The sequence below is a fragment of the Tenrec ecaudatus genome, chromosome 13 (assembly GCF_050624435.1).
Source record: "Tenrec ecaudatus isolate mTenEca1 chromosome 13, mTenEca1.hap1, whole genome shotgun sequence".
Taxonomy (NCBI): domain Eukaryota; kingdom Metazoa; phylum Chordata; class Mammalia; order Afrosoricida; family Tenrecidae; genus Tenrec; species Tenrec ecaudatus.
Window position 1 is genome coordinate 20,751,333 of NC_134542.1, and position 14,448 is coordinate 20,765,780.

General features: G+C 56.7%; 1 protein-coding gene across 10 annotated transcripts in view; it reads left to right on the top strand.

Moving 5' to 3' along the window:
• The window catches only part of TNS1 (tensin 1), a 191,668-nt gene that overhangs the window by 134,805 nt on the left and 42,415 nt on the right, over nt 1-14,448 (top strand). For all 10 annotated transcript variants that reach the window (XM_075528917.1, XM_075528907.1, XM_075528909.1 and 7 more), the window contains one exon: nt 8,056-9,603. In XM_075528917.1, the coding sequence (XP_075385032.1) occupies nt 8,056-9,603 (1,548 nt within the window). The remainder of the gene's footprint in view (nt 1-8,055; nt 9,604-14,448) is intronic.

The window sequence follows — 14,448 nt, forward strand, 5'->3', positions numbered from 1 at the left end:
TGAACAAAGGCGGCCTCAGTCTGTGGCCGGATGGAAATGGGTGGGAAAGCGCGGGTGGGGGCCGGGCAGGGCTCTGGCACAGACAGAGCAACCATGGCAGATCCCTATTGCTGATGTCACCAAGTCCCAGGAGGACCCCAGGTCACGCTCCAGCCTTGAGCTGAAGATCCCCACCGCCCTTTTGCTCCCAGCACACCCCTCTCCTGGCAAGTTAAAACCCAGTGTGTTGCTCTGGCCCGGGCCATTTCTCTAGTGCTTCCAGCTGCCCAGCTCTCCCATTTTCTCTTGGATAGAAGCTCTGGTGGGCTTTCCAGAAGCCTGGGGTAATCCCAGAGGGATCCCCACCACCAGCATGCTAGCTTGAATACGTCTTGATATGAGGGCCACCAAAGAACATGAATCTTCTTGTCCATCAATTCCCTAAAACTTCTTATGCGAAAAACTACACAGTTGTGCATGTTCTAAGAAATGAGCCCAGGGCTCAAATCAGACATACCAGGGGGTCTGTGGTCTGTGCCCTGGCCTGGAATATGGCTAGGTAGGGGCGCACAGCTCATCCGGCTTACGGCGACTTTCACCCATGCTGCTGATTCTCGGGGACACTATAATCGTGATATTTTGGTTGCTGCTTTTCCCTTTCCTTTTTGGGAGTACCTTGGGGCACACCTGGAACCCCTGATTTCCCACCTCTCTGAATGACAGCGGGAGGAGACCTGGTGGCTGACAGGGCGATCAAGCTTTCTGCATTGTTTCATGCCAGGCCGCAAACATTTGTCTATCACCTAATGTGTTTGAACACGGAACTTCAAGATGCGTTGTTCAAATGGGCCCCGGGATGATGGCTCTGTTTGGGGAGAGAGGGAGGCAGGGAGAGGAGAAAAGAAGAGAAGGGCCTTTTTCCAAGGAGGACTCAGTTTCTGGAGAAAGATAACAATGTCCATCCAGTGTGTGACCAGTGTCACAGTAGGGGGACAGCAGGGACATGGTGAAGGGAAACAGGGAGAACTATATTAAATGGGGCCATGGCAAGGGAGGCTTCCCAAAGAAGGTCAGACTGCATCTAAGGAGGAACAAGGAGGTTTCCAGGGCGCTTGGGAGTAGGCGGTGGGGTGGGGAAGGGCGTTTCAGATGAGGGAATAGCGAGGCAGGGTGGGAACGAACATATAAATAGTCCAGTAAGAATAGAGCGGAGCGGGGAGGGGGGAGGTTGGATATGAAGACAGTGACATTGAGCCTCCAGAGGCAGACATGTCCAGCGGGGGTTGGGCTTTAGACCCTATGGGTGATCAGAGGCATCACTGACCAGTGTAACATGGGGGATGGGGTTCAGAGTGCCTGGATATGCAGACCTAGCTTCAGCCACTTAAGTCTTAAGTCCTGTCATTCAACAGATCTGCAAGTCAGCACTCCAGTCTCCACCTATCAGACTCCAGGAAGGCTCAGGTTCAGGTTAAGTGTGCGATGCAAGCTGCCGTGGCCATTCCGATGGATGGGGATGTTCATCTGAGTGGGGGTTTGGCTGGCTACGGGGATGGAATGGGAGGGGGCACTTCTTTGTCTCCTTTCAGAACCGCATCCCTGGCACCCTCCCTGCCCTTCTCCATCCCCACCCCAGTCCTCTGGCCCTGGCCTAGCCTTTTTCAGAGCAGCTGGGGGGGAGGGGGGCTGATGGCTACCGGGGGTGGGGTACATGTGGTCCACGGAATCGCTGTCGCCTGAGGAACTGACTTGACAGATGATGTGTTAATTGTCTTAGGTGCCACCGAGCCCATTTGAAGTCATAAGAACCCTGGGGGACAGAGTGGAGTGGCCCCAGAGGGTTTCTTAGGCACTAATTTTGGGGGGACGGCCCTGGGTGGGCCCCAGCCGCCTACCTTCCCATCAGCAGCGGAGCGCTTCACCATTGTGCCACCCGGCTACTTAATGACTGTTTAATCCATTAATTCCACCCCCCTTAATTTTTTGAAAAATTCGCTTATGTTAAAATACACAGTTTAAAAAACCAAAACAAACCCGGTAAAAACAAAACCTGTGGTTTGGGAACAGAGCTCGCCTCAATCTTGGGCTCAGCCCTGCCCTGGTCTCTGCCCAGTGACTTGGGTGGATAGGGTCTGTGACCAGAGGGGTCTCCTGATCAGTATTTGTTCCCGTGGAGCCTGTCAATACTTGCTGCCAAGCCCACCTGCCTCCCTTCCTGAATGCTCTTCAGGGCTTTTACATAGCCCACTCCCACCCTGGAGGGCTTCCGATGCCCTCCTGCCTCCTGGGGGCCTCCGTCTGCCTCCAAACAGCCTATGCCCAGGGTGGGCAAGTTGCCTCTTCCTAGTGGCACCAAATTGATTTTCCTCCATGGTGGTTGGTCATCGCTGCTCTGGGTAATGGCATTCTAATGAATTGTTCTGCTGGACGTAGACCCAAAGGGCTTTTTATCATGAAGGGCCCCATGTTGAAAACCTTAATAAATCACTCCCTGTTCGGAATAGACCTTGACTGGACTGGTTTGCATCAACCAAGTCGGTACCTTTTATTCTTGGGCCATCAGTCCGGAAATCGAAATACGTGAAATCATCCCATTTCCTTTTGCTGGGAGAAGCCTACATCCTTAATTCCGGGGTCCGAAGTATATAGATCACCAGGGTCAGTGGTTTCTCAAGATGTTCCTCCCCCCAGTGTGTGCCAGGACCCCTGGAAGGCTAGTTAAAATGTTCCTTCTTGCCTCCACCCCAGACTTCTGAGTGAAACCTTAGAGCCGTCATTGCCATGGTTGGCTGTGGCGTCCTCTCTCATGTACGGTGACTCAGCACACAACCGAAGGAAACAGTCTCGGGGCTGGCACATCCTCATGCATGCTGGTCTGCTCTGGGACAGTGGCTGCTCTCCGGTGCAGTTAGAATGCATTCTGGCCTGTGGTACTCACTACAGTCCTGGAAGGGACTCGGCCCTGGGGTGGTCCATAGGGGTTTTCTGGTAATTCCTGCAGGTAGACCACCAGGTCTTTCTTCCTTGTCTATCTCATTCTGCAAACGCCACTGACATAGGTGACCTTGCTGCTATTGGAAATACAGACCCCGTGGTTCCCAGCACCGTCGTCTGGCAAAGTGGCAGCCTGGTGGTGGATCGTAGAAGTAGGTAGGGTCCTGGAGTCTGCCCTTTGAACAGCTTCTCGGAGGAAGGGTGTCGCAGGGACATGAGAACCGCAAAACCAATCGAAGGTCATAGGCCCCGAGCACCCCGCTTGTGGTCCATGTGTTGCTGGTGGCCTGTATCCAATGGGCGCGTCCCTTCGTTCCTGCCTCCTGGCACCTCTGTGTGTGCACCTCTGCTTTGTTTCGGAGAAGAAGCCTCAGGTTGCGGATCTGTATCCAAGTCAGCTGGGGATTTTCCTCAGCACTTTCCAAAAGCATGACTCGCACATCTGGATGGCGGCCGTTGTGGAACTGGGGCCCCTTGGTGCAACCAGGCTCACTGTCAAGGGTGGAGTCTGGGGCTTCGAACAGCTGTTACAAAGAGCGAGAAGACATTCTCAGGCAAGGGAAGGGAGGTCCTGACCTAAGTGCGGACGTCGCAAAGTTCCTAGAAAAATGGGCAGGGAGCAAGGGTGTCAGGGTGGACGTGGACTTGGTGCCTGGGCACTCTGGAGCTGGATCCTGAACTGCCTGGAACTTAGGTTCCTGCTGTAGGTCATCCTTCGTCCGACGTCACCCAGACTAGTGCCCTTGGCTCTTGACCAGTCAGATCCTCCCTCGGTCTTCTCCCATCTGGTGTCCAACTCCCTGTCTCCTGAGATGGTTTCAGCCTGGGACTTTGAGATGGAGCTGGTGGTCGCTTGGCTCTACAGCCTGCACTCCACCTTCCCAGCCCGTGACTTTTCTCTCTTCGCTTTCCCCGGCATCTTCTCTCCTCTCTCTTGTGCCCTTCCTGTCTTAATAGATGGAAGCCATATTCTCTTCTCTCTCTTTTGCCCTTCCTGTCTTAATAGATGGAAGCCAATGCTGTGTTCCGGCTTCTTGCGGTCTTGTGGTTCCGGCTTCTTGTGGTCCCAGCTTTTAATGTGGCTGCGGTGGACAGGTGGATTGGGTGGTGAGAGTGTGTGTAACAGTGTGTGTGGGTGTGTGGGTGGGTCGGTGTCAGGGACACTTACCTTCCATTTCAGATAGGATGGCGGGGGGGCAGAGTCATGCCCATACCCTGGCCCGGGTCCTCGATCTCCCCTTGCTGTGGTGATAGTACAGCGCCACCTGGACTGCTGGCCTTTGCCGCCAGTACTGGGTGGCCCAGAGCGTGGCACCTGCATCTTCCAAGAATTCAGCAGTAGCAGCAGACACTCCCAGGGGTTCCCAGTAAAGGGACCTGTGGTCACACGTCTCCAGTGTGTTTACTTAGTCTGCCTCACATGTGGCTGTTGTTGTGACGGCCGCCGCAGCTGGTCGCCCAGGTGGCCCAGTAAACTTGGTAGCGGTGTCTTTAGAACCTGTAAAGAGGCGGCCCACTCAGAAAGGGCCAACGAAATCCACTCCCACCGGGCCGAGCCTGACTCACAGCGACTCTAAAGGGCAGGGCGCAACTAACTGCTCCATCGGGCTTCCCAGACGCTAAGTCTTCCCGGGAGCAGAAAGCCTCGTCTTCTCCCTGCCGAGCGGCTGCTAGGTTCAAACTGCTGACCTTGCAGGTAGCAGCCCAGCACATAGCCAAGAGGGTCAAAATCTTAGGTGGTGGATAAGGAGTCCCTGAAGGCCCAGCCCACCCACTGCTCTGGGGCAGAAAGGTGTGGCAGTCTACTCCTGTGTACCAAGCCGCCATACTGTTGATCTGAATCCAGAGTGAGGCCCCAGAACAGGACTGCTTTCTCTGGGCAGGGAAGGACGGCTCTCATCTTTGCTTCAATGGCCTCTGTGTCCCAGTGCTGTAGAGAGGCCACCGGACATGCCACCCTTTGCTTCATAGACCCCTTCCGAGCCCGTGTGAGCAGGGACGAGAAGGTGAGGAGGTGAGGGGATTAGAGGTGACCATAGGCCTGGAGGCAGCACCCTCGCACCTCAACCAGAGGGCTGCCCGTGTGGCCAGTGTGCAGGGATGGGGCTGGGCTCTCAGATCAGCGGTGGCCGAGGCCTCACGGGAAGGAAGGAGAGGCAGCTCATCAGACCCCCACTGGTTTGAGTGTGCGGGTGCCCATTCTCCTGGACAGAAGCTCCTGCCTTCACAGGTTTCCCGTCTGCGAGCAGCCAGCTGCTGTCTGTTGGACTGGCTCTTGGTGAAGCGCGTCTGGGAGAAGGAGCCCAGTTCTGTGGGGGAGTGGGGCATGAGGGGAGCCTCTTTCCCCTTCAGCACCTCTCTTTATACCCCAGAAGCACTGGCTTGCTCTGGCTTGGACTCCCTTAGGGAGATGACAGACAAATTGGGAGGAGGCCTCTTCTGGGCCCCAGGCATGAGGGGCAGGGTGGCAGGGACTCAGAGCACATTTTAGTCAAACGACTCCAGCTTTTTCCAGTTCAGACCGGTCCCCCTCCCTGGGATCCCCTAGCTGCTGTGACACTGGGCCAGTGTCCCCGGGCCCAGTGTTGCTGGGGGCGGGTTGTTGGCTGAGAGCCCGCAGCTCTGGGGACAGCTGGGGGCAGAGCCACTGTGGCTGTGGGTGGAGATGCTGCCCTGAGTGTGGGTAGGGGCAACGTGAGCTGTGCAGGGCGTCTCTCGGAGCTCTGGGTGACGTGGGTGGTGAGTATGTGGTGTGTGTGTGTGTGTTGCTCAGGATGTTTTGTGGTTGTCTGTATACTTGTTTCTTGCCTTGGGCTTCTGTCCGAGGATTTATTTTTAGAGGCTGCCGCTTCGGGCCTCAGGCTTGGTCCTGGGGCATGGTCGGCACCTTTGAATTTGTGTGGGTTTAAATTTAAGTATTTGGGGGTGTGCCTTTTGTGAGTTTGTTCTCCTTGGTGTGTGTGTGTGTGTGAGATGGGGGGGGGGCGGAGACGGTTTGCCATATTCAAAGTTAGGTGGCCTTCAAGAGAAATGAGTTCTGATATTAAAGCCCAGCTTGAGCAGGTCCTGTGTGATTGGTCCCAGGGCCTGTGTGTCCCAGGGCCTGCGTGTCGCCATGGGTAAGACAGCAAGAGCACTACTCTTCCAGGGGTAGAGAGAATGCATGAGCAAAGTGCCTAGCATTGGATTTGGCACATAATAGGTGTTCACTGAATATTGGATGTTCTCTGTGTGTGTGCGCATACTTACACATGCACACATGTTCACACACACATACATGTGCTCCCCACTGAGGTTTGGGCTGTGGTATGGGTGTACCTTGTGAGTGCATGTGTCTGTCTGTGATTTGGGTGGCTTCTGGGCTGCATGTGTGCCGATGCCCGTGTCTGCTGGGTGGCACGGGGCTGGGTGGATTGTTCAGTGTGTGGGAGGAGGGCCTTCTTTTCCTGCCCACAGGGGCCTGGATTCGAGTGAGGGCTGGGAGGTGTCCCTGCTCGCGTGCGCATGTGTGTGTGTGTGTCTTGGGCCCCCAGGCGGGGCTACCAGCTGTGCCGGGTGTGAAATCATCCAGCTCCTGGGTGGGGGAAGTTCTTCGTTCCTGACTCAGCCCGTTGGCCAGGAGCCCCTGGTTGCAGCTCACTTTTTCCTTTCAGCGAAAGTGTTGCTCGGGGGGCCCCAGGGCTGTCTGCAGACAAAGGGACATTGGGATGCCTTCTCCTGATGGAGACCTCTAAGATGCCCCCCTCCAGTCCCTAGGCCCCACCGCTCCAGCACCCCCAAGGGAGGTGGCGTTTTGAGGGGAAGGGCACCCCTCACCCCTGGCCTGCAGGCTTTGTGGAGCAGGCTTGGCCAGCACTTCTGGGGGCCTTGGTTGACTCAGAGCAGGGGGTCTCCGGGACCTCGCTTTGCTGGCTTCTGCCTGGCTGACCGCTGCTTTCAATCCAAGGCTTGGAGGTGTGGGCTGAGCGGGGGTGGTGAGGAGTGGGCAGGGCTGGGGGGAGGGGGGCCCAGAGAGACCCTGGAAATGTGGCCGCGGGTGGGGTAAATGGTGTTTTCTGTCCGAAAGGTTCCAGAAAATTCTTTGTGTGGAGCCAGAGACAAACCCAGCTGTCGAAGTTGAGACCCAGTTTGTCTTAGAGAGTCCCAGCCCTGCTTTCCAGTGGGAAGCCCCTCCCCGCGCCCCCACTGCCCTGCTAGGCTGTCCCGGGGAGGAGAAACTTGGCTCTCCACACCTCTATGTGAGGTTGAGACCATGGCTTCCTTTCTGGGAATTCCTGGAGGGGCGTGGATATGTGTGTGTGTGTGTGTGTGTGTGTGTGTGTGTGTGTGTGTGTGTGTGTAGACCGCCCCCCTACTTCTTAGTGGGATGTCATCAGTTAGGAGCAAACAGTAGTGACCATGTGATGGGCTGGCTCCGCTGTGGGCTTTTTCAACACACATGCACATACGCACATCTACTCATCCACCCTTGCCACCTCCTGGAATATTGGTGTGTCCATCTCTTCTAACCTGCTTTGATGGGGCAGTGGTAATTTGGGGCTAGATCTCCTGTTACCCAGGCAGGAGGCCAGGGTTGGATTCCGGCCAGTACCCTCGGGTGCAGTCGTGAAGCCTTGTGCATGTCTCTTTGGAGCTGAACGGGCTCCAGCTTGTGCTTCCCAACTAGGAAGAAAGGCCTAAGATCTCCTTTTGAAAATAAGCCAGTGGGAATTCTCTGGGCCACAGCAGTGCTTCCCAAAGCCGATCTCAGGCACAGAGCTTTGCTCCGTTGCGCTTGGGGTCACCGGGAGTCCGGAACTTATCCCCATTTTACAGACAAGGAGACCGAGGCCCAGAGAGGAGCCACGGGTCTGTGGCCAGGTAGCTAGTCACATCCTCGAGCCAGGCTGTGAACTGACCATATTGCTCCCCTGCCCAGTCGTTGCCTCTCCCTGAAAGCCTGGGGTGGGGGTCCCTTTAGTCTCTCCCTCTCCCATCTTAGCCCTGGGAAGGGTGGCCCTGCTCTTAGCAACTTTCTCAGGAGAACAGACAGTGCCTGTGCCCCTACTCATGTCTCTTTCGCCCTGACCTTCTCCCTTGCAGAGGTGGTGGGACACACCCAGGGCCCGCTGGATGGCAGTCTCTATGCCAAGGTGAAGAAGAAGGATTCCCTGCACGGCAGCACTGGGGCCATCAGCACCGCGCGCCCCACTCTCTCGGCCACCCCCAACCACGTGGAGCACACGCTCTCTGTCAGCAGCGACTCGGGCAACTCCACTGCCTCCACCAAGACAGACAAGACTGATGAGCCGGCCCCCGGCCCCACCAGCGTCCCGGCTGCCCTGAGCCCCGAGGAGAAGCAGGAGCTAGACCGCCTGCTCAGTGGCTTTGGCTTAGAGCGCGAGAAGCCAGGCCCCATGTCCCACGGCCAGCACTTCAGGGCCCGTCAGGCTGGGGGCCCTGCTGTGCCCTCCGCTGGCCGCCATGTTGTCCCAGCCCAGGTACATGTCAACGGGGCCTTGGCATCTGAGCGGGAGACGGACATCCTGGACGATGAGCTGCCCAACCAAGACGGGCACAGTGTGGGCAGCATGGGCACGCTCTCCTCCCTGGATGGGGTCACCAACACCAGTGAAGGGGGCTACCCCGACACCCTGTCCTCACTGACCAATGGTCTAGACAAGTCCTACCCCGTGGAGCCCATGATCAATGGTGGGGGCTATCTCTACGAGTCAGCTAGCCGAGTGGCCCCTGCCCATGCTGGCCCCCATGCTCCCATGCGGCCCTCCTACTCTGCGCAGGAGGGTTTAGCCGGGCACCAGCAGGAGGGGCCCCACCCCTCCTGGCCTCAGCCGGTGACCACCTCCCATTCTGGCCAGGACCCCAACAGTATGTTCCACTCACAGTCCTTTCCCGAAACCGAGTCCCCGCAGCCCCCAGCTCCAGCCCGCGGTGGAAGCAGCCGGGAGGCAGTGCAGAGGGGACTGAATTCCTGGCAGCAGCAGCCTCGCCCCCCTCCCCGGCAGCAGGAGAGAACCCACTTGGAGAGTCTGGGGCCGAGCAGGCCTGGCCTTCATTCTTTGGCTGAGACCCCCACCCCTGGCCTCCCTGAGTTCCCCCTGAGGGCAGCGTCTCAGCAGGAGATCGACCAGTCCATCGAAGGCCTCAACATGCTGATGCTGGAGCTGGAGCCCGTCTCGGCGGCCGCCCCTCTCCACAAGTCTCAGAGTGTACCGGGGGCCTGGCCAGGGACTGCTCCGCTCTCCTCCCAGCCCTACTCTGGAGCCACCCGCCAATCCCAGCCACTGACCCAGTCCAGGTCGGGCTACATCCCCAGTGGGCACTCCCTGGGCACTACTGAGCTGGCCCCACGGGCCATCCTGGAGCCCACCCCGCTGGGCAGGGCATTCTCGCCTTATGACTACCAGCCCAGCCAGAATTTCCGTCCGAAGAGCCCAGCCTCCTCCACCTCCTCGTCTGCCTTTCTCCCAAATGCCCATAGCCCCCCAGGGCCCCAGCAGCCCCCAGCCTCTCTTCCGGGCCTCACCTCACAGCCTCAGCTCCCACCAAAGGAGGGGGCTTCAGACCCATCCCGAACTCCAGACGAAGAGCCATTGAATCTGGAAGGGCTGGTGGCCCACCGGGTAGCAGGTAAGAGCCTGGGACCATTGATCCTGTGTGTTCTATCCACTCCTTCCCGCCTCTGCCCTCCCCACTGTGGTCTTGACTGGTCACTGGTTGGTGCTGCTTTGAGCTGGTCAGAGACCCTGTGTCAGCCACATCTTCCTGCATTCCTGCCTGCTGGGTGCTCGGCTGGGCCCTGGAGCTTACTGTCTAAGGAGGGGACACGTACACAGACAGGACATCCTCCCAGAGGGCAGTGGGCGCTGCAATGGGGATAGGCACCAAGGGCTCAGAGCCCTGGGGGCAGCAAGGCCTGCCACCTTGGCCAGTCAGGGAGAGCTTCCTGGAGGTGGTGGTTTGTGGGGCTGGAGTGTCATGTGGCTGTTCTGGGCAGAAGGGAGAGGCTTCCAGTGACTGCGGAGCTCCGTCTTCACATGGGAGGTCTGTGGGGGAGGAACAGGGAAGAGCTGGGAAGAGCTGAGCTACAGATCCTCCTTACTCCTTCCCTCCTGGGCCTTCCCAGAGGCCCCCGAGGAGCTAGAGACAAGCTCCCTTGCCTCCGAGGGTTTAGCCCTGGGAAGGTCTTTCTGGGCATGTCTGTATTTCTGAGTGTGGGTCCTGGTGGTGGGACCGACCAGCGTGGGTGGGAAGCAGGTTCTGGTGAACAAAGTTCCCTGTCTCTGTGGGCGGATGGGCGCTCCTCCCTGGAGAGAGGGGCGACAGTGGAACTTACTGGAGAGAGAAAAGCAAGAAAGTCCCAGCCAATCAGAGCACCCAGGACCATGTCGGGCAGGATGGAAGTAGGTCCTTGGGGCACCAGAAAGGGGTGGGCAGTCCTTTGGGTTGACTCTTGGCAGAGGGGAAACCAGGCAGAGGTGGAGTCTGAGTACGGGGCTAGGTGGTGTGGGGCTACCTCCATTTGGGGAGCAGAAGATGAGCCTGAGCAGCTGGCTCTGCCCCCACCCCTCCTCCTAAATTCAGGGGAAACCAAGTCACGGGCAGCTGCAGGGAGGGAAGAAGACACCCTCCCTGGGGATAGATGGTGGGTTTGGGGAAGTGGCTGACTTGGGCTGGGTCCAAGGCTTGGGTGTAGGGCAGGGACCCCCTTCACCTGTGCTTCAGAGGGAGCAGCGTGGACACTTGCTGCCCCTTCTCCACAGGCTCTTGTGCTGAGAGCTCTGAGCGGATGTCGAGGCCTATCCTGAAGCGCCTGGTTTCCTAGGAGGTCATGGTGGGTCGTTGGGCAAACACTCTGCCTTACTTCCAAGCCTCACCTTTTGTGCAATGGGCATTGTCCAGAGCCACTGGGGCCCCGGACGCTTCCATGGAATGAGCCTGTCCAATTCCCTGCCTCTAGGCAGAGAGGACTCCGGCCCCCACCTCAGGCCAGAGTACCCTCACAGAGCCTTGAAGGTCCTTCCCCATGATGCTGTGGCCCAGGGCCTCTGCCCAGAACCCATGTTCCTTGGACCCACCTCTATGGAGTCACGTGATGGAAGGAAGAGAGAGCAGCACGTAACCGGTCCTTCTAGAAGTCAGATGTGGGCCAACCCGAGGCCTGACCTGCTCTTTGATCTGGCCTGGGATCGAGCATTCGGCCAGAGGAGGGGATTGCAGAGAAGTTAGAGTTCCGTTGCGGTTTGTGAAGGCTCCCAGGAGGAGCGCAGGCGGCCCATTTCCATCCCTGAGGAAGACAAGGGACTTGCCCCATGTTGGACCGAAAGGAAGGACTAGGGATCTTCAGGAGTAGGCAGTTCTGGGCTCGTGGTACTAAGAGTCACCTTACAGTGGTGGCCCCTGCTGCTTCTGTTGGCAGGAAGGGGGTGAGCCATTCCCTGTCAGGAGTAAAGTAGTTCATATGCCAGTGTAGTGACTGCCTCGTGTCTCACAGTCCCCATCCCACATCCTGACATGAGCTTAGGCACATACGGTGCTCAGTAGGAGCCTTTATGTTACCTCCACTCCCCCTCTACCTTTGCGTGTGTATGGCACACAGAAATGGGTATACCTTGTCCATTGGAGTACTGGAGCCAGCTCATATCGACTTATAAGAGGCAATTGCTTAATATTCAGGTGTGTAGGGAGCCAGTTAAACTATATCTTGGAATTGGCCATCATGGTAGTGTTTACACCACAGAAATGGGCAGTTGGGGCTTCATCCCCTGAAAGGCTAACCTACCATTACCTTTACCTGAAAATCAAAGCAGAGGATTCCTTGCTCTACTGCGAAGGTGACTTCCTTTATGGGGCACCCCAGATAGCACTCTTTGTCCCATATCTAGACCTCTGGGATAATGACCCTCTTGTCAGCAGAGGTCCATCCCTCCGACTTACTTTATTTTCCCTTTTTGGGGTGGTGGTAGAATAAAGCTACTAAATTTCCTGGGGGATTGAATTCTATTCCCAATATTTGAGTTCATCTCCCCAGTATTTGGCGTTGTGGTCTGATGTATAGTGAGTGACCACTCTAGTTGACTGGTGGGCAGGATCCAGGAGACTTCTCTTTGGAGAAACAGGATATATTCCTTCTCCCTAATAAGATCCTTCCTCAAAGGACTCTTGGTGGCATAGCGATTATGCATTGGGCTGCTAACTGCAAGGTCAGTAGTTCGAAACCACCAGACACCCCTTGGGAGAAAGGCAGGGCTTTCTACGCCAATAAAGAGTTACCATCTCAGAAACTCATAGGGCCGGTTCTACCCTGCCTTCTAGGGTCGCTATGGGTTGGCATCAACTCGATGGCAGTGAGTTTGAGCACTTGAAAGTTTGCTCAAGAGGAAGCCATGCCCTCATGGGCCCTGGAAAGCTGTCCACGTTGTAACGGATCTCTCCCCTGTCTTTTTTCTCATCAACTCCTAAGGTCTTGACCCTCAAACTCCATATGCGTTTGCCTTCTAGGCAAGAGTCAGAGGGAGCGATATCGTGCCAATGCTGTTCCCAGCCCCCAGCCCTGCTACCGTGTCCTCCACGAACTGTGAATGACTCAGTCAGGAGGAGAGATGAGGAGGGCAAGTCACATTCTCCACCCCCGAGGGCTAGACATGGTCTCTGGTCCATGCTGGGCCATCCGCAGAATTTCTTTTGTCAGTAGTTCCTACTCACACAAACGTCCTAATAGCCCTTCAGGAGCTTTTCAGTGGGGATTTAGGTAGTAAAGGACGAGAGACGGACATGTGGGTGCAGTAACGCCGGTCCCTCCTCTTTCTGCTCGTTTTCCTTCTGCCACAAGAAGCTAGAACCTCAGCTTCAACGTGAGGAAGCCAGAGAGGTGGGAGCTGAGGGAGGACCTTGATTTGGTTTCTCCTGGCTTTCTCCCATGTTTTCCCTGGCTGCCCTCCACACTTCAGTACTATGTCCCTGGTTCATTCCACTTGACCCCACTGCCTGTTAAGTCTGCTTTCAGCATAGTGTTCAGAAAATGAGTCATTTTTGTTTGTTTTGACTTGAAGGTAGGTGTCAGAAATAAATAGCACACATCACACTTTCTTGGAAAACACGAGAAGCATTTCCATTGTGGTCAGGGACGAGGTAAAGGGGCTGCTACCCACCCCTATGATTCACTGGTGTGTCAGCTGCCCTCCTCAGAGCAATGAGACAAGTGAGAGAAAGGCGAGTCAAGAGTTGGTGAGACCAATGGCGTGATCGTCTGCTCCGGATTCCGTGGCTGCACTGATCTCGGCTATCACTAGACACAGAGACAGCAGCACATTTTGGAAATGAGATTTCATCCTTAAGGAGTCAAATGTTTAGTAGGGGAGGACAGAACTGGAAGTATGCGGAAAGTGCCGTGAGGGTGACGGGGGAGGAGGGGGAAGACTGAGTGTGGATTTTAAACGGAGCCTTGAATAGAGGTCTGCTTTTGAAAGTGGGCAGGGTCACTTCCTAGTGAACTGTCGGGGAAGAGCGGAAAGCACAGGACATAGTTGATGGACGGCGAGGGGATGGGAACCGTTCAATGCTTTGAAAAAGAGTCAAGAAAGATGACCGCCTCTGGAGGCTTCGGATAGTACACGAAGGAAGGATGCGGGGCGGGGGGCGACGCGGTCAGAGTTGCAGGTAAGGATAGGCACCTGGCGATGCTGGACAGGAAACGTGGGATGAAAGAGAGAGAGGCTAGGACTTGGTGCTGGGAGGCTGGCCATGGGAATGGAAAAGAAACAATAGTTACTAAGGTTCCTGGGAGTGGGGCCAAGACACTTACAGACTGATTGGATGTAGGGAGTCAAGGAAAGGAAGGCTTCCAAGAAGTCTGCAGGTCCAGGGGCAGAAACAGGTTGGGAGTCGGGAGGCAGAGCCGACGTGTTGCCAGATGAAGGCTCCGTAGCAGATAGACTGACTCTGTGGTGACAATGAACCCGCTAGGCCGTTGCAGGTGGAGAGCCGGGAAGCACCAGGAATTGCAGCTTGCAAGAGGAGAGTGGTCCTCAGAGCAGCGAAGGGTGAAGCTTCGGGTTGGGGGAGAAAGGGACTTGGTGGCCGTGCGGGGACATGGAGGCCGCAGAGAGCACTGGCACGGGCTGTCCTAATCAGCGATCAGCGAGAGGAGACCCAGGCCAGCGCTCATCGCTGGGGCCAAGCGAGTGACGCCTGTCGAGGAGGAGGGTGTGAGGGTCACCAGGGCCACGTTGGAGAGGTCACAAGAAGGAGGGCGGGGAAAATTCACCAGGTGTGTGTGCCAACGAAGAGGCCGCTGGTGGTTTTCCAAAGCGTATCTTCGGCAGAGTGCTGGTGACGGACGTCAGACCCCGAGGGAGGGAGACAGCCTGCCAGCCACGCTCGAGTGGCTTTGCGTAGAGGGCGGGAACGGTCGCTGTCCAGGGCGGCGCTTTGCGTGCTGCTCTCACGTAGCTCTAGGAGTCCAGAGACTATTTT